The 24128-nt window shown below is 52.4% G+C and overlaps 1 protein-coding gene across 1 annotated transcript; it reads right to left on the reverse strand.

Annotated features, from left to right (window-relative positions):
* Positions 1–20294: 20294 nt before the first annotated feature.
* On the reverse strand, positions 20295–21194 carry LOC129335347 (integrase/recombinase xerD homolog). The gene has a single exon (XM_054987783.1). It carries the CDS (start codon positions 21192–21194, stop codon positions 20295–20297), a length of 900 nt encoding a protein of 299 aa, XP_054843758.1.
* Positions 21195–24128: the final 2934 nt, after the last annotated feature.

Consider the following 24128-nt stretch of genomic DNA (forward strand, 5'->3'; position numbering starts at 1 on the left):
TTTTGTTCTACACACAAACAAATCCATTCCAAATGATCTATAAAGAGGATTGGAAGTGCATTATCCAACGTGTGCAGAATCACTCCTAAAGGAGCACAGGCTACTGTAATTCCTATTGGTTCCTTTTTGTCTGTATTACAAGAATGAAATAATCACAGAAATCCCAGAAAATGAATCCAGGCAAGCAAATAAAAACATTTCAAGCAGTCTGGGCAGAGGTTGAGGGTTGGGATTGGGTGAAACTGATGATTTATTAAAGGGTTGAAAAGTGAATTTTATTTGCCCACTGACAGCACCTTCTACATTTCAGCTCAGAATCTGAAATGTTATTATACATGGTGTGTATATTTCTTGCCATCTACTGGCAGGAATGTATTGTTTCACTCCCTTGAAATATTATGTGCTATGATTTTTTTTCTGTGATGCTGACAAATATTACATTCATAAAGAAGTTAGCGTCAAAGCTGAGCAGCCAAACCTGTTTATATTTGAAGAAGGAATGCATTAAAATGTCAAGCTACTGAAACAGCATGCATTTCCTTCTTCCAGCTGATATATAAAGGTAGCACTTCCAATGGCAGATAGATGAGTGCACAGGTGCGTGCGCACACCCATACACATACATGCACACACAAGATATCAGGCAATTCAGATATAACTGAGACTAGTCGCTGATTAGCTACTAAATTTCATTTATAGAAATGCTGGTCTACAAGGCTTCCTCCAAATTAGATGAAGAACATTAATATGATCAAATATTGTGCTTGGCTATAATGACATAAAAACCATTATGTCTCATAAAAGCTCAGATGATGAGCATCCCTGCAGTTTTCATTTCTTTGCTCGCTCAGATGTTACGTCTAACCTCTAATCAGGAAAGCAGGGATATATCCACAGCAGCCCAGGCCTGGAAGAATATTATGTGGCAATTAAATGAAACTTTAGGTACCCTGACACATCACAAAATCAGTCCAGCTTAGCTACTATGGAACTGCTGAGGTATTTGCTTCTTGATAAACATTAATTGGCTATTTCCCGTTAACTGCCACTTCAGCTAAAATCAAACTCAAGTTTAAGGTACACTTAAGCCCACAGAAGTTAATGGCTTTCTGTGTGCTTAATTCTGTATTGAATTGTGGCTTCCCTGTTTATCAGGGAGCACATAAAAAATGTTTTCTGTTTTTTGAGACATAAAAAAATTGGTGTAGAACACCTCATGAGCTTAACCAAAGTTCGAGCATGTGTGATTTTGTGTGTGAGAGATAGCAAATGTTCAGTTCAGAGAAATATGCAGTGTCCATAGATGCTCACATAACAACATACACACTGGGCTTCATAAAGCAATTTCTTCTGCAGCAACCTTCTACACCCAATTTTTAAAAGTGTTTAAGTTTCCACTGAAATTAAAAAGCACTTACAATTGACAGGGATGGCCCAAGGTTTTTTGACACCCTAGGCCAGAGTCCCCAACTATTTTGAGCCTGTGGCCACAAGGATTGCCAGGTCTGGGTTGGGAAATTCTTGGGGATTGGGGGGCGGGGTGGAACCTGGAAAGAGTGGGGGTTGGGAAGTTTAGGGACTTCAGTGGGCATAATGCCTTAGAGTGCACCCTCCAAAGCAACCATTTTCTCCAGGGGAACTGATGTCTGCCACCTGGAGAATAGTTGTAATTCCGGGAGATGTCCAGCCACCACCTAGAGCCTGGCAACCCTACACAAATCCTAACATACACACACCCCACAGAGAGAGAGAGAGAGAGAGAGAGAGAGAGAGAGAGAGAGAGAGAGAGAGAGAGAGAGAGAGAGAGATCAAGTGCAGAGGCAAAAAGGGGCAATTTTTAAAAAATGTACTGGGAAAGATGAATGAGAGAATAACCAACACTGTTGTTTCTTTTCCACCATCACCATCACGAAGTATACTTTAAAATTAACTTTAGGGCATGTCTTATTGGATTTGTCCTGAGTCTTTCCACTGTCGCTCTCACCATCTCTCTTGACTTTTCATCATCTTTGTGGTCACACCAGCCCAGAAAACTGGGAACGGAGTCTCTAGAATACACACAAGGCCCTGAAACGGCACTTTCATTTTGCCTTTGTCTCTTGTAAGCTGTTTCAGTCTTTTGCAGGGATCCCACACTGAATGTCCTTACTCCACCCCAAGCACGTAAAGATGTTGAATGATTTTACTGACTGTTCAGGTTTAGTGCTTTCTTAGTTTGCATAGGACTACCTGTTATGACCCTTTACTTTCTCTAGGGTAGATTGCTGCCTTTTATCTTTCCCTTAACACCCTCTGGGTAGTTTGCTGCCACCAGGAATATTCCAAGATATTTTATTTAAGGTTTTCCTTTAGAAACGTGCCTAAGCGTCAGGCTCCTTCGTGGTTTTATGTGGCCCTGAGGATAGGAATGGGATATACTGCACCTTGTTAATTTGTTTTATTATTTGTATATTGATTTTAGTTTTTGTTTTTATCAATTTTAACTGTTCACCGCCCAGAGCCCCTGGGGATGGGCGGTATATAAATTGAAAAAATAAAAAAATAAAAAAAATAAAATAGCCACTCTGAGATATAACAAAACAAAATAAACTTTTATTTTTTCAAGAAGTGTAACGGTTTCATAAAAGTAGTTCTCGGTTCCTAAAGTTACTTCATTTAAACTCATTCACACAGATCTCTTCTAAGGCTTCACACAAAGTTAGCTTCTTTCTCTGACTCAACACGTCTCACAGACATGCTTAAAGTTGCTCAGGCAGCACACAGCTAGCCTCTCTTTTCCTCACTCAATATTTCTCACAGAAATGCTTTAACTGCTCAGGCAGCACACAGCTTGCCTGCTTTCTTCTGACTAAATGTTCTTTCTCAGAACTGCTTATATTTACTCAGGCTGCACACAGCTTGCCTGCTTTCTCTTGATTGAAACTTTTTTCTCCACTCTCAGTCTAAAACTGCATTCACTCCGCCCACACTCTCAGTCATCAACCAATCATATCACTCACTCATCCCGCTCTTTCACCCCCACTCTTCACCTATCTCACACCAAGCATTTAAAGACACATGCACACACTTACTTGAAATCATTACACTGCCATCTCTAGGAGACAGTGAAATCCTAAGCAGAGTTACTCCAGTTTAAACCCTGCTTAGAATTTCACTGTTAATTACTATTTAACTTTTTATAGCATATAAACTTCTGGTGACCTGCTACAATGCGAATATTTGCTGATATCTGATAGAAATGAGAATATAATTGTTTCATTTGTTGAAGGGACTTGGTAGTTATTAAAATGGATTAGTAAACAAGTAATTTATTTTTTCACAAAGTTTGTGTTGCACATTTACTAGTGTGTTTTAGTCAATACCATATTGTACCAGTAAACTATGGAAATCTGGATGAAATGGAGTCTGGCAAAAGAAATTCTGCCAGGAACAGAAATTTCAACACATTTTTAAAAATTGTAATCACATTGTAAGAAAACCTGATATTATAATAATTACACAATCACAGCAATGTAAGGCAAGGTGGTAGCTTGTATGAGGTCAGGTTTCAAGCAGCAATGAGAAAACAAGGAAGAGAAAGGCAAGTTCCGTAGCACCAAGGACAGCTCCCAGGTAGCGGACAACGTGCTCCAGTAAGTTTTTTACAGCGTAGTCCCAAGCAGAGTGTATGCCTAAGAGTTTTCTGCAAGATTTGCTTAGAAAAAGGACTACACTGCCAGAAACTCAACTACCTGTCCCATACTTGGATCCCTCTCTGAGGAGTGGAGAGCTTAAAGGAGTAGCAATCCTAGTTTGGAGTCTTGTATTCCACTGCCATTCATTGGGATCTTTGGTGAGAGGGTCAGTAGATCTTTTATCTTTGGATAGCGATATGGCAGTTCCTTTAGATTTTTCAGGCTAGGGAGTTTGTGCCTGGGAGGTTCAAGGACCTGCATACAAAGTTCTGCCCAATGGATTGTTGTTTGATATTGGCTCTGGAGTATCTTCAAAATAGAGTCCATTCCTGGCTTCTCTCTAGACTGAATTTCAGGAGTGTTGTGACCCCCCTCCTCCCCACATACAAGTTCTGTTGTCTTTCCTTCAGTATTAGTGTTCAGGTTTCTGCTCAAAGTCAGGGTCATGATACTCTAAACAGCAATTCAGTTGTAGACGATGGATTTGGTGATAGTAAATAAATCTTCAAGCAATTACCACTTGGGCAGCTGTGAACAGATGTACTGTCTTTTTGGTATCCCCAGAATCAGCTGGTTACTTTAATCCTACAAACAGAATCGGAGGGGCTTCTGTGTATTTATCTTAAAACTGTTTTTCAAAATGGTAGAATCTTAGAACAATCCTCAAATACCTGAAACAAATTAGCCCCCAATTTTTATACTTCCATAGATTTTATGCTCTAATACATGTATATATGTGTGTGTGTGTGTGTATATACACACACACACACACATATATATGTCGATAAAAATATCACCAAAAGTTTTGACAAAAGATTTCCTGAAATTCTTATACCATTTTAATTTTGGTATACTATTGAAAGCAGATCCAAAATTAAGGAATCTAGCCTGTTTGATCACTAACTTTTGTTACTGAATGCTGAGAAGGAGGAGGTATGGATTAAGTATGTGTAGTATAGAGGGATAATATATAGTAATTGGATTCACTAAAGGTTGTAATTTCCATTGCTATATGGACAAACATGGAAAAGGATCAAGTTTTCGTGTACTCTGTATTCTAACAACTCTGGTAGCGAATTGTTGTAAAATCTGCTAGACCTTGTTATTTCCTCCCCTCCCTCTTTTTTCTTTCTGTATCCTTTCTTATTTTGATAAAATAAAATAAAATTTATTTTTTTTAAAAAAAGAAAACAGATCCAAATCTGATTCGAAAGAGTACCATTTCTCATTTTCTCTTAAGAGGGATCATGATAATTTAATTCAACTGGCCCAACATTATTTAAAAATGCGACAGACATCAATATTGCCAAGTCCATCCTATCCCTCAATTGGCTTTTAAAAAAAACAGTGTGTGTGTATGTGTGTATTTGTGTAAAATCTGCAAATATTGCAAATACTGAATTATAGGTAATGTAAAAAGGTAAAGGTAGTCCCCTGTGCAAGCACCGAGTCATTATTACTGACCCATAGAGGGACGTCACATCACAGTGTTTTCATGGGAGCCTTTTATTGGGTGGTTTGCCATTGCCTTCCCCAGTCATCTACTGGGTACTCATTTTACCAAGCTCGGAAGGATGGAAGGCTGAGTCAACTTTGACCTGGCTACCTGAACCTGGCTTCCGCCGGGATCAAACTCAGGTTGTGAGCAGAGCTTCGACTGCAGTACTGCAGCTTACCACTCTGTGCCACGGGGCTCCTGTAGGTAATGCATTCCATCCTAGAAATCTGATCAAGTATATGATTTCATAGTCTTGTCCAGCATTTGTTTCTAATATACCCCTGGACATATTATATTCCTCCCAAGCTTGAACGTTTCTAATATCTTTAATATATTCATGATGATTTCTTCTTTGTAGAATACTAAAGGAGATTTCAAGGCATAGATTTTTCATGGTCTACTGAAAATGTACCAGTAGAACTTTTTTTTTGTTGTTGGCAAGATATTCAGATACCCTGTTGCATTAGTTTGTTTGTCTGTGGGTACCCCTCTTTTACAGAGCATTTGATTCTATATCTAACAATTTGTGAGCAGAGTTTTAACAAAAGCTATTACCTTTGAATCCATTTCTCACTAGTAACAAGGAAATTAGAGCTGGGCATGATTTCTGCCTTAAGCTGCTAATCACAAATAATGGATTTTGTGGTCTTTGATAGGAATACATAATGGGATACGAAGATTTACTGGGAGAAGAAACCATTGTTCATACAGATCAACAATCTACCTCTCCCAATTTTCAGACGTGCTTCTGTACTTTTCTGACTAAGAACATTTTAATAAGTATCCTTTTTAAAAATACCTTGGGAGAATTAGGATTAGTTACTTTCTACTTTTGGAAGATAGTCATATGCTTCTGGATAAGACATGGAGAAGTCAAATCGATATTTGAATCTGTTCATATGCAGACCTGAAGATACGGGTGCTCTTAGCCATAGCTTCTGCAATTTCCTGTGCATTGTCATTAAAGGTGTGTACCAAGGAAATTTCCGCTTCAGTTTTGGTTCCAGGGGTTCCAGAATAATTCTGTTCAATTATTAGTTTGTTCCAGGTGGGCTGGTGCAGTCTCAGAACTGATCTGTCTGTTTTTTTTTTCATTTTCATTAGTTGGCCCATTGTGTATGTGTTGGCTGCACATGAACAAATGCATGTGGTTCTTTTTAAGGGAGGATGGGGAAACGAGGCTCTGGGGCAACTGTTTTCATGCTTAATCAAAAAACACATCAACCATCAGTCCCCCTCCTAGTCTAAACCATTGATCCACTGAGTTTTTCCTCAAGCATAAAAACATACACACACAACAGCGGACCTGTAGAAGGAAAGTGGAGAGCACTCCAAACAGTGCAGGACAGCAACATTAAAAATGAACCTGCTTATTTCTTTTCCTATTGTGAGTTTCTCCGTCAGCAGGGGGCGCCGCGTCCGTCGGGTCCGTTGTGGCGGGGGTGCGGTCAGCGCAGCCGGCGGGTCCGGGGGGGGGGGGGGTTTCCCCGCTGCTACCTAGGCCGGGCAGGCGGCCTGTCTGCTGGCTCCAGGGGTCTCAGCTTCCCTTTTGATTGGCCTCAGATGGCCCCAGGGCTGTTAAACCGTGTCTGGCAACAGGTAAGCACAGCCTCTGGGCCCAGGGATGGTCCTTCCCTCAGGACAGCCTCCCTGTTTCTCCTCCCCGGCCAGGGAGCCTCTGACCCCTTTTATCCCCTCCCTCGCTAGGGGCAGCCCCGCCCCGCTCCCCAATTGCCAGCGCCCCAGGTGAGGCTCATTATCTGTCCCAATGCCGGCAGCAATACCTGCCTCCAGCCTTTCCGGGGTGGGAAGCTTGGTGCTCCTTCCTCCCGCCTCCCAGCTGCCATTGGGCGCCCTTCCCCCGTCTCCCTGGTGGGCGGGCGGGCCGGCCTATCGCCTGCCGACGCCGGGGCCGGTTCCCACCCCCTCGCTGCCTCGCGGCCCCGGGCGAGGCTCGGCCTCGCAAGCGCGGGCCTCGCGGCTGCGCCGCCTCGCCTCTGCCGTCGTCGCCGCCACCGCATTGGGGCCGTCTGCCCTGGCGGCGTCCGCTCCGGCGGCCGCCCAGCCTGCCGGTTTGCGTCCCCCGAGGCGCTTCCTCCCGCCCGGGTTGCTGCCGCCGCCGCCTCCTCCGCGGCGCCGCGACAGCGCTTCGCCCGGCCGCCGGGCCGGCTGCCGCGGCCGTGCCCGTCCGCCGCCGCGCCTGCCCCGGCTAGGTGAGTTGTGGGGCCCCTGGACCCGGGGGGGGCGGCGGCGAGGAGGGAGGGGAGGCTCATCCCCGGACACGCCCTCCCCCTTTCGCTCCCAGATGCAGGTGGGTCTTCCTCGTGCATTCTTGACAGGAAGTCGGCGTTCCGGTGCAGGTGCCCTGGTCGGTGTCTCGTCACAAAACTGAAAGGTAAGAGCGACATATACCATCTAAGTATGCGGGCATTGTGGTCCTTCATCCGCGCCATCCACAAGAGGGGGGCATGGTCCGTAACCAGGGTGAAGGGGTTATTGGTGAGGTAATACTGGAGGGCCCCCACCGCCCACTTGACGGCCAAGGCCTCCTTCTCCACCGTGGCATACTGCCGCTCGGCCTTCTGCAACTTGCGACTTAGGAAGAGGACTGGCCGCTCCACCCCGTCGATTTCCTGAGAGAGCACGGCTCCGAGCCCCGTGTCCGAGGCATCAGTGTGGACGACGAAAGGCTCATTGAAGTTGGGATTGTGGAGGACCGGGGCATTGGACAGGGCCCCCCGGAGCGCCCGGAAGGCCTCATCGGCCGTTGCCGTCCAGGGGAGCTTGGTAGGCAGTCCTTTCCGGAGGAGATCTGTCAGGGGGCTGGCCCGGGATGCGAAGTTCGGGATGAACTTGCTGTAATATCCGACCAATCCCAGGAAGCGTCGGAGCTGCTTCTTGGTGGTCGGACGGGGACAGTCCTCCAGCGTGGCCACCTTCTCGGGGACCGGTCTCAGCACGCCGCGGCCAACTATGAATCCCAGGTATTTGACCTCCTGGAAGCCCACCCGGCTCTTCTGCGGGTTTGCCCGTAGGCCGGCAGTGTCCAGGGCTTGCAGAACCCGGCGAAGGTGTTGCATGTGGGAGGGCCAGTCGGGGCTGAAGACGAGAATATCGTCGATGTAGGCGGCGGTAAACCCCTGGCACTGGGCTAATGCCGTGTCCACCAGCCGCTGGAAGGTGGCGGCCGCCCCGTGTAGCCCGAAGGGCATCATGCGAAATTGGAACAGCCCCTGGGGCGTGGCGAAGGCTGTCTTCTCCTTGTCACCTTCCGCCATGGGCACTTGCCAATAGCCCTTCGTCAGATCCAGGGCTGTCAGATATCGGGCGGTGCCCAGTTGGTCGATGAGGGTTTCCGCCCGCGGCATGGGGTAGGCATCAAACTGCGCGATGCGGTTGACCTCCCGGAAGTCAATGCAGAAGCGGACGGATCCGTCGGGCTTCGGCACTAGCACCACAGGGCTCCTCCATGGGCTGCGGGAGGGCTCGATAACCCCGAGCTGGAGCATGTCAGCTACCTCGCGGTCTACTTCATCCCACTGCTTCCGGGGCAAGGGCCGCCAGGGTGCCCGGACCACCCGCCCCGGCGGGGTAGGTATGGCGTGGGTCACAGTCGTGGTGCATCCCGGGATCCGCGAGAAGCTGTGGGGGAAGTCCCTCAGCAACTGTTCCACCTGCTCACGCTGTTCCGGGAGGAGCGCCGGGTCTAGCGTGGGGGCCTCCGGGGGGCCCCCCCGGGGGGTCCAGGGCAGGTTTCCATCGGCGGGCTCCAGGGGGTCGGCGGCGAGTTGACACGCCTGCGGCTCCCGCTCCCGCCACGCCTTGATGTCATTGACGTGCAGCCTCTTGGCTTGTCGCCGCGAGGGGCCCCACTGGACCAGATACGTCAGAGGGCCCAGCACCCGAGTGATTGTAAAGGGGCCCCTCCAGGGGTCCCCGACTTGTTGCGGGCCAAAGACTCGCCGGTTGACCAGGACCTTGTCGCCTTCCTGGAAGGTGCGTAGCCGGGCTCCCTTGTCATAGCGCTCTTTTTGGGCCTCCTGGGCCTCAGCCAGATTGCGTTGAGCCGTCTCCCGGGCGAGCTGGAGGCGTTCCTTCAACTCCCGCACGTAGTCCGGAGCCGCTGTTGCGGGGTCGTCTCGGGGGGTCGCCCATTGCTCTTCGACCACCCCCAAGATGCCTCGTGGCCGCCGGCCGTACAACAGCTCGAAGGGGGCGTAGCCGGTGGATGCCTGAGGGGTTTCCCGCAGGGCGAAGAGGAGGGGATCGACCAGAAGGTCCCATTGGTTTGGCTTGTCCCGTGCCAGCTTCCGCAACATGGCTTTGATGGTCTGGTTGAGGCGCTCCACCAGGCCGTCGGTCTGCGGGTGATAGATGGACGTAAAGATCTGGCGGATGCCTAGGGTTGAGCAGAGCTGTCGTGTCAAGGAGGCCGTGAAGGGTGTCCCACAGTCGGTGAGGATTTCCCGGGGCAACCCCACGTGGGCGAAGAACCGCATCAGTGCTCTAGCGACGCCGGCCGCCTGCATGGACCGCAGGGGAATCGCCTCGGGATAGCGGGTGGCGTAGTCGACCAAGACCAGTAGGAACCGGCAGCCGCGGGCCGTACGTGGCAGTGGTCCCACGAAGTCCATGGCCAGGCGGTCGAAGGGGGTCTGTACGAGCGGCAGGGGCATCAGTGGGGCTTTGGGGGCCGGTCGGGTGGAGGCTCGCTGGCACACTGGGCAGGAGCGGCAGAAGGCCTTGACGTCAGCAGCCACGGACGGCCAGAAGAAGTGGGCCAGGACCCGGGCCAATGTATTATTGGCCCCCTGATGGCCGGCCCAGGCGTGGTCGTGGGCGTAGGAGAGGACGGAGGCCCGGAAGGCCTGCGGGACCAGCAACTGCCGGGTCTCAACCCCCCGACTGGCAGTCAGCCTGTACCAGAGGCCCATTTCCTTGACAATTCGGGGGTAGCGGCCAGCCCTCCGCCCGTCCCGGATGCACCCCTCACTTACCGCCACGGCGTCCCGGAGGGACTCGAGGGTAACATCAGTCGCCTGGGCCTCCCGGAAGGCGGGATCGGCACCTCAGGAGGGTGGCGAGGGATCGTCAGGCGATGCCGAGGTCCCGGCACGGGGCTCGGGGTCAGTGGTGGCGGGGAGGGCCTCCGCTGGCGAGGTCTGCAACCGTACCTCCAGGCCTGGCGCATCTCGGCCCAGCAGTACCGGGTAGGGGAGCGCGGGCACTCGGGCGAGCTCCAACTCCCACTCCTGTCCTTGGTATCGCACCGGAACTCTCACCACCGGGTACTCTTCTGCGTGTCCGTGGAGGCACGCGACGGACGTGCGCCGCACGACGGGCAGGCCCTCGGGCAAGAGCCTGGTCCGTATCATTGAGACAGAACTGCCGCTATCTAGGAGTGCCGACAGCCGCCGGCCCGCAATTTCAACGATGACCAGTAGGGGCGGGGGCCGGACCGCGCGGGTGGCCAGTGGTAGGGCTTCCTCCCACCCTGCATCGCACTCCATTAGGGGGCAGTCCCTCATCAGGTGGCCCCGCTGTCCGCAGCGAAAGCAGGGCCCTCGGTCGGCAGTGCTGGCAGGGGCCGGGCCGCCGGGGGCCTTCACGTTGGGTGGTGGTGGTCGCGGCCAGCGGGGCGGGATTCCGCTGCTGCTAGGTTTGGCCCCGGTGGGGGGAAGGGCAGCGGAATCAGCCCCCAGGGGTCCACGGGGCCCTACCCGGGCCCTCCCTGGGGGTCGGCCGTCGCGCCCCGGTGTAGCTCCGTCCTTGTTGGGCTCCCTTGGCTCTGCCGCCATGAAGTTTTCCAGCAGGGCCGTGGCCTCCTTGAGATCAGCCGGCTTGCTACAGGCCACCCAGTATCGTGCCTTGGCTGGCAGAACGTTCAGGAGCTGCTCCAGGACGACCTGATCCGTGATGGCCTTTTCGCCCGGCGTCTCTGGCTTGAGCCATCGGTAGGCCAGGTCCCGGAGGGTGGTTACGAACCCCCGCGGCCGATCACCCTTGTTATAGCTCAGGGCCCGGAATCTCTGGCGGTACGTGTCGGGGGTGATGGCGTAGCGGTCCAGAATGGCCTCTTTCAGCCTCGCGTAGTCGGCCGCCTCCTCCTTTGGGAGGGCCTTGAGCGCGGCCTGCGCTTCCCCGGTCAGGTAGGGTCCGAGAATGAAGGCCCACTGGGCGGGGGGCCACTGGGCAGCCTCCGCGGTGCGCTCAAAGGTTTCCAGGAACGCGTCCACATCATCCTCTGGCCCCAGCTTGGTGAGTTGGAACGGGGCGGCCCTGTGGGGGCCCCCCGGGCCAGCCGGGGCTCCGGCGCCGCCTTGGGCGTCCCTTAAGGTGCGGCAGACATCCCGGAGGAGGGCTGCCTGGGCGTCGCGCTGTTGGGCCACGATGTCTTGCAGAATCCGCCCCTGCTGCTCCGTCTGCTGCGAGGTTATGTCGCGCAACAGGCGCCCCTGTTGCTCGGCCATCCACTGCCCGAACTGGGCAAAGTCAAACGAGCCGCTGGGGTTGGCAGGCGCTGCCCCTCCGCCTCCTCCTCCCTGGTCCATAGCTGTCGTGGGTGTAGGCGGAGTGGTGGTGGGTCCCTGAAACGTTGGCGGACGGAGGAAAGACCGGCTGCTGGCCCACCCCGCAGGTGTGGGTAGGTAGGGGAGGCGCTTCACTAGCGGTCGAAGGCCTGCATTCTCCACCACGTTGTGAGTTTCTCCGTCAGCAGGGGGCGCCGCGTCCGTCGGGTCCGTTGTGGCGGGGGTGCGGTCAGCGCAGCCGGCGGGTCCGGGGGGGGGGTTTCCCCGCTGCTACCTAGGCCGGGCAGGCGGCCTGTCTGCTGGCTCCAGGGGTCTCAGCTTCCCTTTTGATTGGCCTCAGATGGCCCCAGGGCTGTTAAACCGTGTCTGGCAACAGGTAAGCACAGCCTCTGGGCCCAGGGATGGTCCTTCCCTCAGGACAGCCTCCCTGTTTCTCCTCCCCGGCCAGGGAGCCTCTGACCCCTTTTATCCCCTCCCTCGCTAGGGGCAGCCCCGCCCCGCTCCCCAATTGCCAGCGCCCCAGGTGAGGCTCATTATCTGTCCCAATGCCGGCAGCAATACCTGCCTCCAGCCTTTCCGGGGTGGGAAGCTTGGTGCTCCTTCCTCCCGCCTCCCAGCTGCCATTGGGCGTCCTTCCCCCGTCTCCCTGGTGGGCGGGCGGGCCGGCCTATCGCCTGCCGACGCCGGGGCCGGTTCCCACCCCCTCGCTGCCTCGCGGCCCCGGGCGAGGCTCGGCCTCGCAAGCGCGGGCCTCGCGGCTGCGCCGCCTCACCTCTGCCGTCGTCGCCGCCACCGCATTGGGGCCGTCTGCCCTGGTGGCGTCCGCTCCGGCGGCCGCCCAGCCTGCCGGTTTGCGTCCCCCGAGGCGCTTCCTCCCGCCCGGGTTGCTGCCGCCGCCGCCTCCTCCGCGGCGCCGCGACAGCGCTTCGCCCGGCCGCCGGGCCGGCTGCCGCGGCTGCGCCCGTCCGCCGCCGCGCCTGCCCCGGCTAGGTGAGTTGTGGGGCCCCTGGAGCCGGGGGGGGGGGCGGCGGCGAGGAGGGAGGGGAGGCTCATCCCCGGACACCTATAGTGCCAATAGCCTATTACCTTTGCATTCTGTTGTTGCTGCTATGTTTCCTTGTGCTTTATAGTTTTGTTTCCACAAAGGGGGGGGGGCAAATATAAATTCTTCCTTTTGATGCTCAGTATTCTGCTGCAAAATTAGGCATTCTTGCTGCCAATCTTCTCCATCGGCCAAATGCAAGCAGGCAGGCAGAATGATTGGCTGAATCTCTTTCCCAACAGACCTATATTCCCCCCATAAATTTTTCTTTTGCTGTGGGTGCAAGCAGGATTGTTTTTGAAAGGGCAGAGTAGGTACATGTTTGCCATTTGACTCAGAAAAAGAGACAGGCCTGAAAGACTATGGACACAATCCTAAACAGGTCTACTCAGATATAAGTACCATATTATTCAATCCCAAGGAAAATTCTTTTGAATTGCAACCTATGATGGAAGTCTCCCTTCCAAATGTTTCCAAAGATGATAGGAAGGGAAGGGTCTCCCCTTGTGAGGATCCGATTGGCAGGGGTGGAGAGAATTCTATTTCCTGAGTAGCAACGGGTGGGGGAGGGGGGAGGAGGAGATGCACTCATGCATATTGGTCTCATTGATGAAATCTGATTGATGAAAGCTATCAGGAAAACAAGCTGCAAGATGAGCCCAGTGCCTGCCTGGTGCTGGGAAGTACAAAATGAAACATACAAAATTTTTGGTGGGAGGGACTCATTACAATTTATATTCCCGGATTTGGTTCAGTATTTTGGAAGCTGCTTTAATGAGCCAAACCAGTGATTTCTGTGTATATTTTTGGCTAATTTCTTTTCTTTTATGCACACTCCTAATTGTCATAACACTTATCAGTGTGGCTATACATGTCTAGTAGGGGTATGTACAACAGAAAAAAAACCAAGCCAAAATTACACACAGAACTCACTGGTTCACCTTGTTAAAGCAGCTTCTGGAATGCTGAACCTAAACTGAGAAAGAAAATTGAAATGAGTCCCTCTCACTAAAAAGTTTTGTGTTTCATTTCAGTTCCTGCCTTGCAGCACCCCCAGGCACCTTGTAGGGTAGCATTCCTGTTTCTCTTAACAGCTTTTCATCAATCAGATCCCAAGAGGAGAGAGGGATTACCGAAAGGGGAAATGAGCAAGTCCATCTCTCTTTCCCCCACCCCTGCAATCAGGTCTGCACAAGAGGATATCCCTCCCCTCCCTTAATATCAACTTTGGAAACGTTTGGAAGGGAACCGTCAATCATAGGCTGCAATTCAAAAGAGTCTATCTCTCACTAATTAATAAGCAATTGTATTGACTATGCTGTTGGGAATGATGCCAGACAATATGGACAGAACATTACATGAACTGCTTCTATATTTGCTGATGGCGGCAAGAATGGTAATGGCAAGTAAATGGAAAGGAGAATGCCCAACCAGGGAAATTTGGAAGGGCAAAGTGTCAGAATATGCAGTGTTGGCAAAATTGGCAAATTACGTAAATAGGAAGCCAATTAAAGAATTTGAAGAGAAATGGGGAAAATATTTTGCTTATAATGGATAATATTTGTAAGATGTTTCAGCCCTGCAGATTTGGAAATGATTGTATTGAGATATACTTGACAACCTGATTGTAAGATAATTAGTTATATAAAGATAATTTATTTTATAATACTGAAATATTGGCAAAAGGTCAGCATTGTTACAGGTATGTAAAGTATAAGTAAATATGGAGTAGAAATAGATTAGAGTTTTTAATAGCACCTTATCTTAAGGCTCTTAAAGTTTATGATAATCAGTTATATTAAGTAGTAAGCAGTGTTAGTGTTAATTGTTTTTCTCTCTCTCTTTATTACTACTAAAATAACAAGTAGAAATAGGTTCCAATTTTGCATGTCTTGTTCTTTTGGAAAATATTTAATATTTTAATATCTATAAAGGTTAAGACTTCGGTTTCTTGTATTTCAATAGTCCTTGTAGCTCACAGTTTCACATAGTTTTGCACCTGTTTTGCTTGTCCCCCTTTTCTCCCCTTCTTTTCTGTACCCCTTTTTTGGTTAATAAAATAAAATATTAAAAAAAAAAAGCAATTGTATTCAATTTTAAGAGGAAAGGGTTTGGAACTAAGGGTAACCATGGATAGAGGAATACAGTTGGACCACAGAGTTCAGGAAAACTGACCTGGTAGGTGGGAAGTCTACTCAAGGACTGAGGAGCATAAAGATCTTAGATAGAAAAATCTCAAAGGTCAAAAGGGGACGTTACCCAAGTTAGACAGTTCCTTGGTACTAAAACTCATGCCATGTGTTGAGAAATTGTGTTGGTATCCAAGTGTGCTGGGAACATGTGTAAATGGCAATGCCCAATCAGGAGGCCCACATAGACATAGGTGCCTTGGCAACCACCTCCAAGTAAGATCTCAAAGAAGAGGGAAAGAGGGTATAAAAGGTGATCACAAAGAGGGTGAGACAAAAATCTCCTTTGCTAGATTTCTCCTGACTGGTCGGTAACATCTCATCAGCTTGCCCAAGCCTTGTTTTGGGTAAATATAATGCAAGCTTGCTGAAATTCTATCTGTTTTAAGTATTCAATAAAATCAATAGCTGCCTTAAGGTATGTTGGTGTCCTGCCTCTTTCTTTCCCTCCTGCTGGCAACTTGAGCTCAAATGAACCCTGGTTTAAGAAGTACTTAGCCTCTCACAGGGATGACTTGCGAGTCCTGTCTTAGAGAACTTGGTATCAAGGTCAGATCTCTTTCCACGTGTGAAGAACTGTCTGTTTGATCTCGGGACAAAGTAAGCATTATCCCTACAATACAGCTGGGGAGCTGGAACTGAGAGGAATGGCTTACCCAAGGCCACGTGGTAAGTTCATGGCATTAGTGAGATTTGAACCAGCAGAGTACTGCAACACAGTTCAGTTACTTAACCACTATACTACAAGTGGGTTCTTGAAAGGACCCGCCTTATTAAAGGGATGTCTAGATTAACCCCAGGATGGTCACTTGGAATCCTGTCTGGACCTTAGTAGAGTGTGTTGTGAACTGAAGAGAGAGGGTGTCCCACACGCCAGACAAGAAGAGGAAGAAAATTAGTTCCTGCCTCCCTGATTGGACGGTGGGAATCACCGAAGATGTTCTCCGCCTCAGAGGAAGAACTAGGCATGGCACTGTGAATGTCCTTAAACAGAGGTGGGAAAGGACAAGTTGTAATCACCTGTTGGAACCTTTGAAAGCAATAATGAAGGGGACCTATTGCATGAAGTAGGGAGAACCAGTTTGAGATCTGGTCCCTGGGGGCAGGGACCCTATGAAATGAAAATGTTCAGTCCGCCTTGTTTCTTTCTATGGATAATGAACTCAGGCCTTCTGAGATGTCCAAAGCAGCTCAATCCATTCAGCTTTTGAGGCCTCGAGGCATAATAAAAACTGGTGAGACAGGAAAACAAAATAAGGCACCAAAAAAAGAATGACAAAATCAATATCATCCAGTAATGGTTGAACTAGGATGTGGGAGGCCCATGTTTGAATCCCTATGGATTCCTCCCTATGGAGGAAGAGATATAAGCCTGCTTTGTGTTGCCAGTGGGGAGAAAAGTGGGATATAAATAAAGTAAATAAATAAAACTGCAGCTCTAAGCTGAGATCATGTGTTGCATTTTTGTGTGATGGGGTGTGCATGAAAACAAGTTATAGAACTTATCAAATGTCAAAAAATTAACAAGTTTCTAAATGTGAGCCCCCCTCAGAGTTTGAGGCCCGTGTTAAATGGATTTCCTGCCCTCACAACTGGCCCTGGTTGAGCATTCTGGAAATGACATACCCTACAGCTCATTGGACCTTACTGAATAGGAATGTCTGCGGTACAAGGACCCTTGGGAATGTAGTTTCTAGGGTGTCTGACATTCATACTAAAGTTTGAGACAGTTTGGGTACCTGGGACACAACCCTTGTAGCATTCAAAGTGCTGGGAATAGAAGGAAAGTTCCCAGAGAGGCCATCAAAACCCTCCTGATTGTTATGGGGCTCAGTGATAGCGAGGAGTTCTCAGGAGAAGAGGAACCTGGTGCAGCCAGCTCTGACTCAGTAGACTCCTCAGGAGGAGAAGAGCCCCGTGCGGCAAACACTGACCTAGCAGAATCCAGCAATCCAGAAAAGCAGCTGCTGGCTAAGTGGAGCCACCAGCACCCTCCAGCCCCAACACCACAGAGGAAGTTCAGCCAGAGACTTCCAACATCACAGCTGAAGCTCCACCAGGGGCTTCCACCCCCCCCCCCCACACACCCAGTTTTGCCCATACCCAGAGAGCACTGCAGACAAAGGCAGAGAGTGGAACTGCAGGAGAGGCGGTGCAGCGCTTGCCTCCTGGGCCAATGCCAGCTGTTTATGGAGAGCAACGATGAGTAGCATCAGGATAGAGCCAAAGCAGCTGGCTGAAAACCATGCCTGGCTATAAAAGCAAGTCTAGAGGAATTGCCAGGCATGGAAGCAACTCGTTGGAATCCTGCTACCACTGCGACCATGCTATTGAACCTTGCCTTGCTCCTGAGACCTTTGGACCGTGCCTTGACTCTGCTTGTGTGTAGCCCTTGAACTGGTAACTGACACTCAGACCTCTGGACTTTGCTGTTGGACCCACCCTCGGATTGTGACTCCATGCTCTGATCTTTGGAATGGACTTTGACCACTCTGCTTGGGCTAGCACTGGGGCTCAGCCCACAACCCTGATTTTGCTGTAATAGCACAATAGCTATGGCTCTTCCAAAGTATACAGTTCAAAGCAGAATCAATCCCTTGTCCAGAATAATAAATAATGTTAAATGGTGCTTAGGGGGCAGACTGCTGTTGTGCAAGAACTGGATTGAACTTCACTTGGGAACACTGAGATCGCTAAACATTGAGACCTGGTCATTGGAAGGGGGGAGAGTAAATCTATATACATTCTAATTGCTACCTTTGGATATATAGCAAACATTGCTAAATTAGATAAATTCCCTCAGGAAGGGGGAGGGACATTGCTTGGTGATTACCACAGAGCAAGTTAGATAAGATTTGTTACTGAGCCAAGAAATCTTTGCATGCATAGTGCATGCAAGCTTTTAGGCTTCTTTTTCTTCCTGTGGTCGAGACAAAAATGAAACCAAGTAAGAGTGAAATAATTTGAGTAAAAGAATACTTAAGAACTGCTGGACAGAAACACAATATGCATATATGTACATTTTAAATTATTGAGATATATCTCTTGCCCAGCTGAAGCACATTCCATATTGCAACTAGAACCTTGATCTGTGAGCAGTATTGCTAGGTACATGTTCTAATTTATAAGGAAAGCACCTGCGTGGTATGTAAAACGTCCCAGTTTCAACCTCCAGCGTCTCCAGTTAAGGATTAGGTAATCCTGGCGGAAGCCGGGTTCAGGTAGCCAGCTCAAGGTTGACTCAGCCTTTCATCCTTCCGAGGTCGGTAAAATGAGTACCCAGTTTCCTGAGGGTAAAGTGTAGATGACTGGGGAAGGCAATGGCAAACCACCCCGTAACAAGTCTGCCAAGAAAACGTTGTGATGCGACGTCTCCCCATGGGTCAGTAATGACTCAGTGTTTGCACAGGGGACGACCTTGACCTTACCTAATAGGTGATGCAAGGACTTCTGCCTGAGATCCTGGAAGGACACTGCTGAGGAAACTTCCTTGACATAGATAGAGACACGTGGCAGATCAATATTAATTCTGCTTAATTTTGTGAGGGGAATGACCACAGCTGTTTGCATATGGTTCACAAATGGATGTAAATGCTGTTTGAAACTGTCACCTCCACATTGCTTTGCCAGGTTATCCAGCAATGCATAACCGGGTTAAAACAGAAATGTGAAAGAGTCTTTAAATCTGCGACAGTACATCCAGGAAGATTAAAATATTTGTCTACTGGTTTCTGAGCATTGCAGCTTCCTATGTCAGGTTTATGTTAATTGATTCCCTCATGCAGGAACCAACATGTTTGTCCCATGTAAATAGTAGAAAAGAATAGTTGGCACATGGTGGTACATATTTAAATTGGATGACACACAAGTAAATGAGCCCAAGTTGTCACTGATGCTGTTAGGTCCTGTAATGGATTACCTGAGTGTATGAGGTCTGCAATATAATAACACAGTGTTGTGATTCCTTCACACTGCTTCCTCACAAAAAAGCTTCTCTTCACAGGTTCAGGGTACAGGCAGGCCAAGGTAGTCATGATCATGATTCACCACCTATCTTATCTCTCTTTACTAGGCAGAGAGCCCCCCCCTGACCCTTTCACACACACACAGGGTCCTCTCTTTCCTTTCAGAGATGTCTCTAGATGGGACAGCCAGTTCCCTACCACCCCTCATCCAGGGCTTTTGGGGCCAAGGAACTCCACACTGTTTTACTTTTTCCTCTGCCACCAATTTCCATGGATATAGCTGCAGAGCAACTGAGACTTATAAGGTGTGTGTGTGCAGATTTCTTTTGCAGCCTAGTGTTGAAGGGGTGGGGAGGCAAAGGGGGAGGGGAGCGCGGCAACAAACTGAGACCATACACGTGACTGGAGAAAATTTCTGGCCATAACTTTATTATAAACAACAGCAGATAAGGAGCATTGGCAGTCATGTGGATCAGATCCCTGTGCATCGGCTGGCCCGCCTGCCAGCCGATGGCCCCTCCCCCCTCAGGCCCGTGCTGAAGGGGGGAACCCAGGAGTGGCATTTGGGGGGGAATCACATGGGTGTACACCCCTGCATGATTCCCCTGCCACCTGGTAGTGAGTACGCCCTGGCAGCCCCCGAGCTGGGCATGCACCTCCGTACTCACTCCCAAGATTCCTTATGGGAATCCCCTTACCGGGAACCAGGGCAGAGGCCCTGATTCCCCCCAAAAGAGATCCGATGCAATGACCAACCGCCACCAGAGCCCCCCCCAGGGGGGGGGCTCCCGCCAACGCTCCTACTGCTGAAGCCACTCCAGCAGGCCATCCCTCAGGCCCTGCAGCCAGATGTCCTGCCCCCAGCTGGACAAATGGACCCCATCCTGGCAGAACAGTGCCTCCACGCGAAAGGAGATGTCTGGATGCATGATGAGCAGGCCACCGGCCGCCGTGATGTACTGTCCCATGGCGCGTGCCAGCCGTTGCCGGATGCCGTCCACCTTGTCTGGATGGCACGCAAAACGCCAGCAGCGCCTCTGGAGCAAGTCCGACCACAGAAAAAAGGTTCCCGGGAATAAACCGCGTAGATAGTCCAGGTCCCTGCACATGGCCCGCCTCAGGTCCGGGCCTTCCCGCTTGCCCAAGTCGTTCTCTCCCAACTGGATAACAAGTGCATCGGGTGGACCCTGCCGTGGGGCCTGGTGGACCACGGTGGGAACAAGCGCATCCCATGTCATGCCCCGGATGCCAATCCAGCGGATCTTGACGCGGTTGTCCAGCCCGAGGTGTCTTCCCCATCCAGATGACGCTGCGTACTTCCCGGCCCAATGCACGATGCTGTGGCCGCAAATCCACACCGTCCTCCGCTGACCTGCAACATGGGAACACAGAAAAATCAGCACGTGAGCGCCCGGGCTGTGCGAATGTAGGAACGAAAGGCACTGGACCGCCACCGGCCGAGACGCTGGATGGCGGCGGGGGGAAGGCCGAGGACTGAAGCCACCGTGGCTGCCCCGATGCGGAAGGAGTGGGTAGCAAACTCCTCGGGTGGGAACCCGGCTGCCTGTAGACACGCCCGCAGGAGGGCCGCGAACTGGTACCTTGTGAGAGGGGAACCGTCCCTGTGAATAAGGAAGGGGCCGGGGGAGTGAGGCCGGACCGCCAAGAAGGACCATACTGCCCGGACTGGACAAATGGCCTTCTCCCGAGCTGACCGCAGTAGGACCGAGGCCCCTCGGCCCTGCTGGTCTGTTTTGGAGTGCCGTATGGTAATGGCCACCCTGCGCCTGGACGGTGCGACATCCCCGAGGGCTAAGGCCCTGCCTGAGGGATCCCGGCGGGACCCGGCCACCAGCTCCCCCACCCGGAAGGCCCCAAAAAAGGCCAAAACGAAGGTCGTGTGGAGAAGCTGCGCCTCGAACGAGGACCAGCAAACGTCAGGAACCTCCCGGAGTATAGCTCGTAGGACGGGCAAGGTGATGGGCCTCCGCTGGTCAGGGACCCGTGGAGAGACCCGACCCCACCCTTCCATGGCTCTGCGAGCCTCGAAACTGTCGCAGGGATCAGGGAAGCCCCCCGCCTTGCTAAAGAAGGAAATAGCTGCCAGGTCTCTACGCATGGTCCCAGCAGCAAGGCCCAGACCATGCAAATGGGCCAGGTATTGCAACACCGTCGCTTGAGATGCTGGCCAGGGGACCGGCACATCCAGTCCCTCAGCGAAGGCCAAGAAGCGTGCCACCGCCTTGGTGTATGATCGCAGGGTCGATGGTGCCACTGAGTTGAGGATTCCTTGCATCACGATGTCCCGCCAATCAGCCACAGGTCCGCGGGGAATGGGTCGGGTGTGCGGCGTGCCTCGGGGGCCAGCGTGAAGAACCTCTCCATCTGGAAGCGAGACAGTGCGTCTGCGATGCCGTTATCCAGGCCTGCTACATGACGGGCTGAGAAGGAGATGTTAGCCGCAAGGCAACATAGCACAAAGTGGCGAACGAGACGCATGACCCGCTCAGAGCGAGAGGACTGCTTGTTAATCACCCGCACGGAGGCCTGGTTGTCGCACCAGAAGAGGACCCTCTTGTCCCTGAGCTGCTCCCGCCAAACCGTCACGGCCACCAGGATGGGGAATAGCTCCAGGAAGGTGAGGTCCCTGAGGATCCCTGAGCTGGCCCATGAGGGGGGCCAGCGCTCCGCACACCACCTCCCATTGAAGTAAACCCCAAACCCCAAGCTGCCGGCCGCGTCCGACCTGACCTGCAAATCGGCCCCCAGGTCAAGGGAGCCCTGCCACATAGACACCCCGTTGTAAGCGGAGAGGAAGTCCCACCAGACCCCAAGGTCCTCCTTAATTCCCTTGGAGAGACGGATGTGATGGTGAGGCGCGGAGGCCCCCCTGCAGGCCCTGGAGAGGCGGGCACAGAAGGCCCGCCCCGGGGAGACCACCCTGCAGGCAAAGTTGAGGTGACCGATAATGGACTGGAGCTCCCTCAGCGTACATTTTTCCCGCGCCCGGATGGCAGTGATAAGCTCACGCAGGCGACCCAGTTTGTCTAGCGGGAGGCGGGAGAGCCCAGCCTCCGAATCTAGCTCAATCCCCAGGTAGGTGATGCGGGAGGAGGGGCCCTCCGTCTTTTCCTGGGCAAGGGGGACCCCCAGTTCCTTGGCCAAAGACTGAAATATGTGTAGGCGAACAGCGCAAGTGTCACCACCAGGGGGCGCCATGATCAAAAAGTCGTCCAAATAATGAGTAATATGAGGGGAACCCATCCGGCCCTTGGCGGCCCACTCAATAAAGGTACTGAAGGCCTCGAATGCTGCGCAAGCAAAGGAGCACCCCATGGGCATGGCCCTGTCCACATACCACTTCTCCCTGAACCTGAAACCTAACAGGCAAAAGTCAAGGGGGTGAACGGGCAACAGCCGGAAGGCGGATTCCACATCGCACTTGGCCATGAGATCCCCAGGCCCGCACGACCGCACCAGGCGAACTGCGTGGTCGAAGGAGGCATACTTAACAGAGCAAAGCTCTTGGGGGATGCAGTCATTGACGGATGAGCCCCGCGGGTACGAAAGGTGATGGATCAGCCTGTATTCCCCGGGTGCCTTCTTAGGGACCACCCCCAGTGGGGAGACCCTCAGATTTGGTAAGGGGGGAGAGGAGAAGGGGCCGGCAACCCGGCCGGCTGCCAATTCCTTGGCTATCTTGGCTGCGACCACCTCTGGCAGTTCCCTGGCGGATTTAAGGTTGCCTGAGGTGGTGGCTACACGGGGACCCGTGAAAGGGATTCTAAAGCCCCTCGAGAAGCCATCCAGTAAAAAGGAGGCTGCTAATTTGTTAGGGTAACATTCCAGGAGAGGGCGCAGGGACTGTAAGCGCACCGGGGTGTGGGCCAAGCCCAAATCCCAGCAGCCAGAGCTATTTGCTGCCGCTGGCAGGCTGGGCGGCGGTGGTGCTGGGCCCCCCGTCCCTGTGGGCACCGCTGTTGGAGGACCAGCCCCCCCGAAAGGGGGCGGAAGGCAAGGATCCACGCGGGCATGATAGGCGAGCATGTGGGGCCCCGCAAGATTCGCAGCTGTGCTCATAGCGGCACTTTGACCGCTGGCACCTGCCTTGGTTGAACTCCCAACAGACCCCCCAGGGCTTCTCCCACCGGCCGGGCCAGCGGCCGCGGGGGGCCTCCCCCTTGGCCCTCATTTGAGGGCCCACCAGCCAAAGCCATAGCTTTTGGCTGATGAGATCCCATCTGGATCTGGGATTATGCGAGGCCCTCTTCCGAAAGGCCTCATCATAGTCCATTGCCGCGGCCTCCCCGGCCAGGGCACGGGCACGCAGGACACTGCCCAGGTGGTTGGAGAGGTGCCACCCCCTCTCTGGATAGGCAAGCTGAACGACCCCCATATAGACAGTGAAGCCCTCCAGCCAATTATTAAAATTGCGCTCGGCAGCCGCTTTCCTAGCCCGCTTTTTGCCCAGCGTTGAGGAGGGGGCACACCTCCCATCCTCCGCCTCCAGCCTAAGGAGGGAGAAGACGTCCACATAATAGCCATTTAAGATCCTCTCCCGCACTTTTCGGGCGAGGTGGATTCCCGGGGGGTCCTCCTCATCCGTGAAGGTTCTGAGGGAGGCGGGGTTGTCCTTTGGGTCTCCACCCCACACACCCCTTGGGTCACCCTCCCCGGAAGCTGGCCCCCTGCGCCTTATCGCCCAGTCGGGGAGCCCCGGGGCAGATGCAGCCACCCCCCAATAGTCCTCCTCCTTGGTCTCCTCATCAGTAGATGAGGACTCACCTGAGGATCCCCCGCTGTCTGAGTCCTCCTGCCGTCTGTGTCTTCGTCCCTTCCTCTTAGGAGCTTTCCTCTTCTTCACGGCTGGCCGACGCTCGGGGCTGGAGCTCCCTGAACTGGTGGTCACAGATCTCTCGGCCCGGCATCCCCTGCCTGACCTGCCCTTCCTCTTCTGGCTGCCTGCTTTCTGTGGGACCTCGACAGGCTCTGGAAGGGCAGCAGCCCCCCCAGGCCTGGAGTTCCCCAAGCTCTCGACCCGGGCCGTGAGGAGCTCCAGCGCCCGGCTGATGCTGCGCAAGGAGCTGGGGGAGGCCTCCAAGTCCTCTGGAGTCCCCCCCTGCCTCCTGGCTCTGGCCCTGGGAGGGGGTTTGGGCCGCACCTTCCCCGCTTGCCCGCTCCCCCCAGGATGCACCGAAGCTTGCGAATGGCCCTCGGGGGGGCGAGAAGC

This window comes from Eublepharis macularius, chromosome 9 (genome assembly GCF_028583425.1).
Source record: "Eublepharis macularius isolate TG4126 chromosome 9, MPM_Emac_v1.0, whole genome shotgun sequence".
NCBI lineage: Eukaryota > Metazoa > Chordata > Lepidosauria > Squamata > Eublepharidae > Eublepharis > Eublepharis macularius.

Bases quoted from the DNA above. Each gene is read 5' to 3' on its own strand.
- LOC129335347 (XM_054987783.1), bottom strand. From the start codon at position 21,194: ATGCAAGGAATCCTCAACTCAGTGGCACCATCGACCCTGCGATCATAC.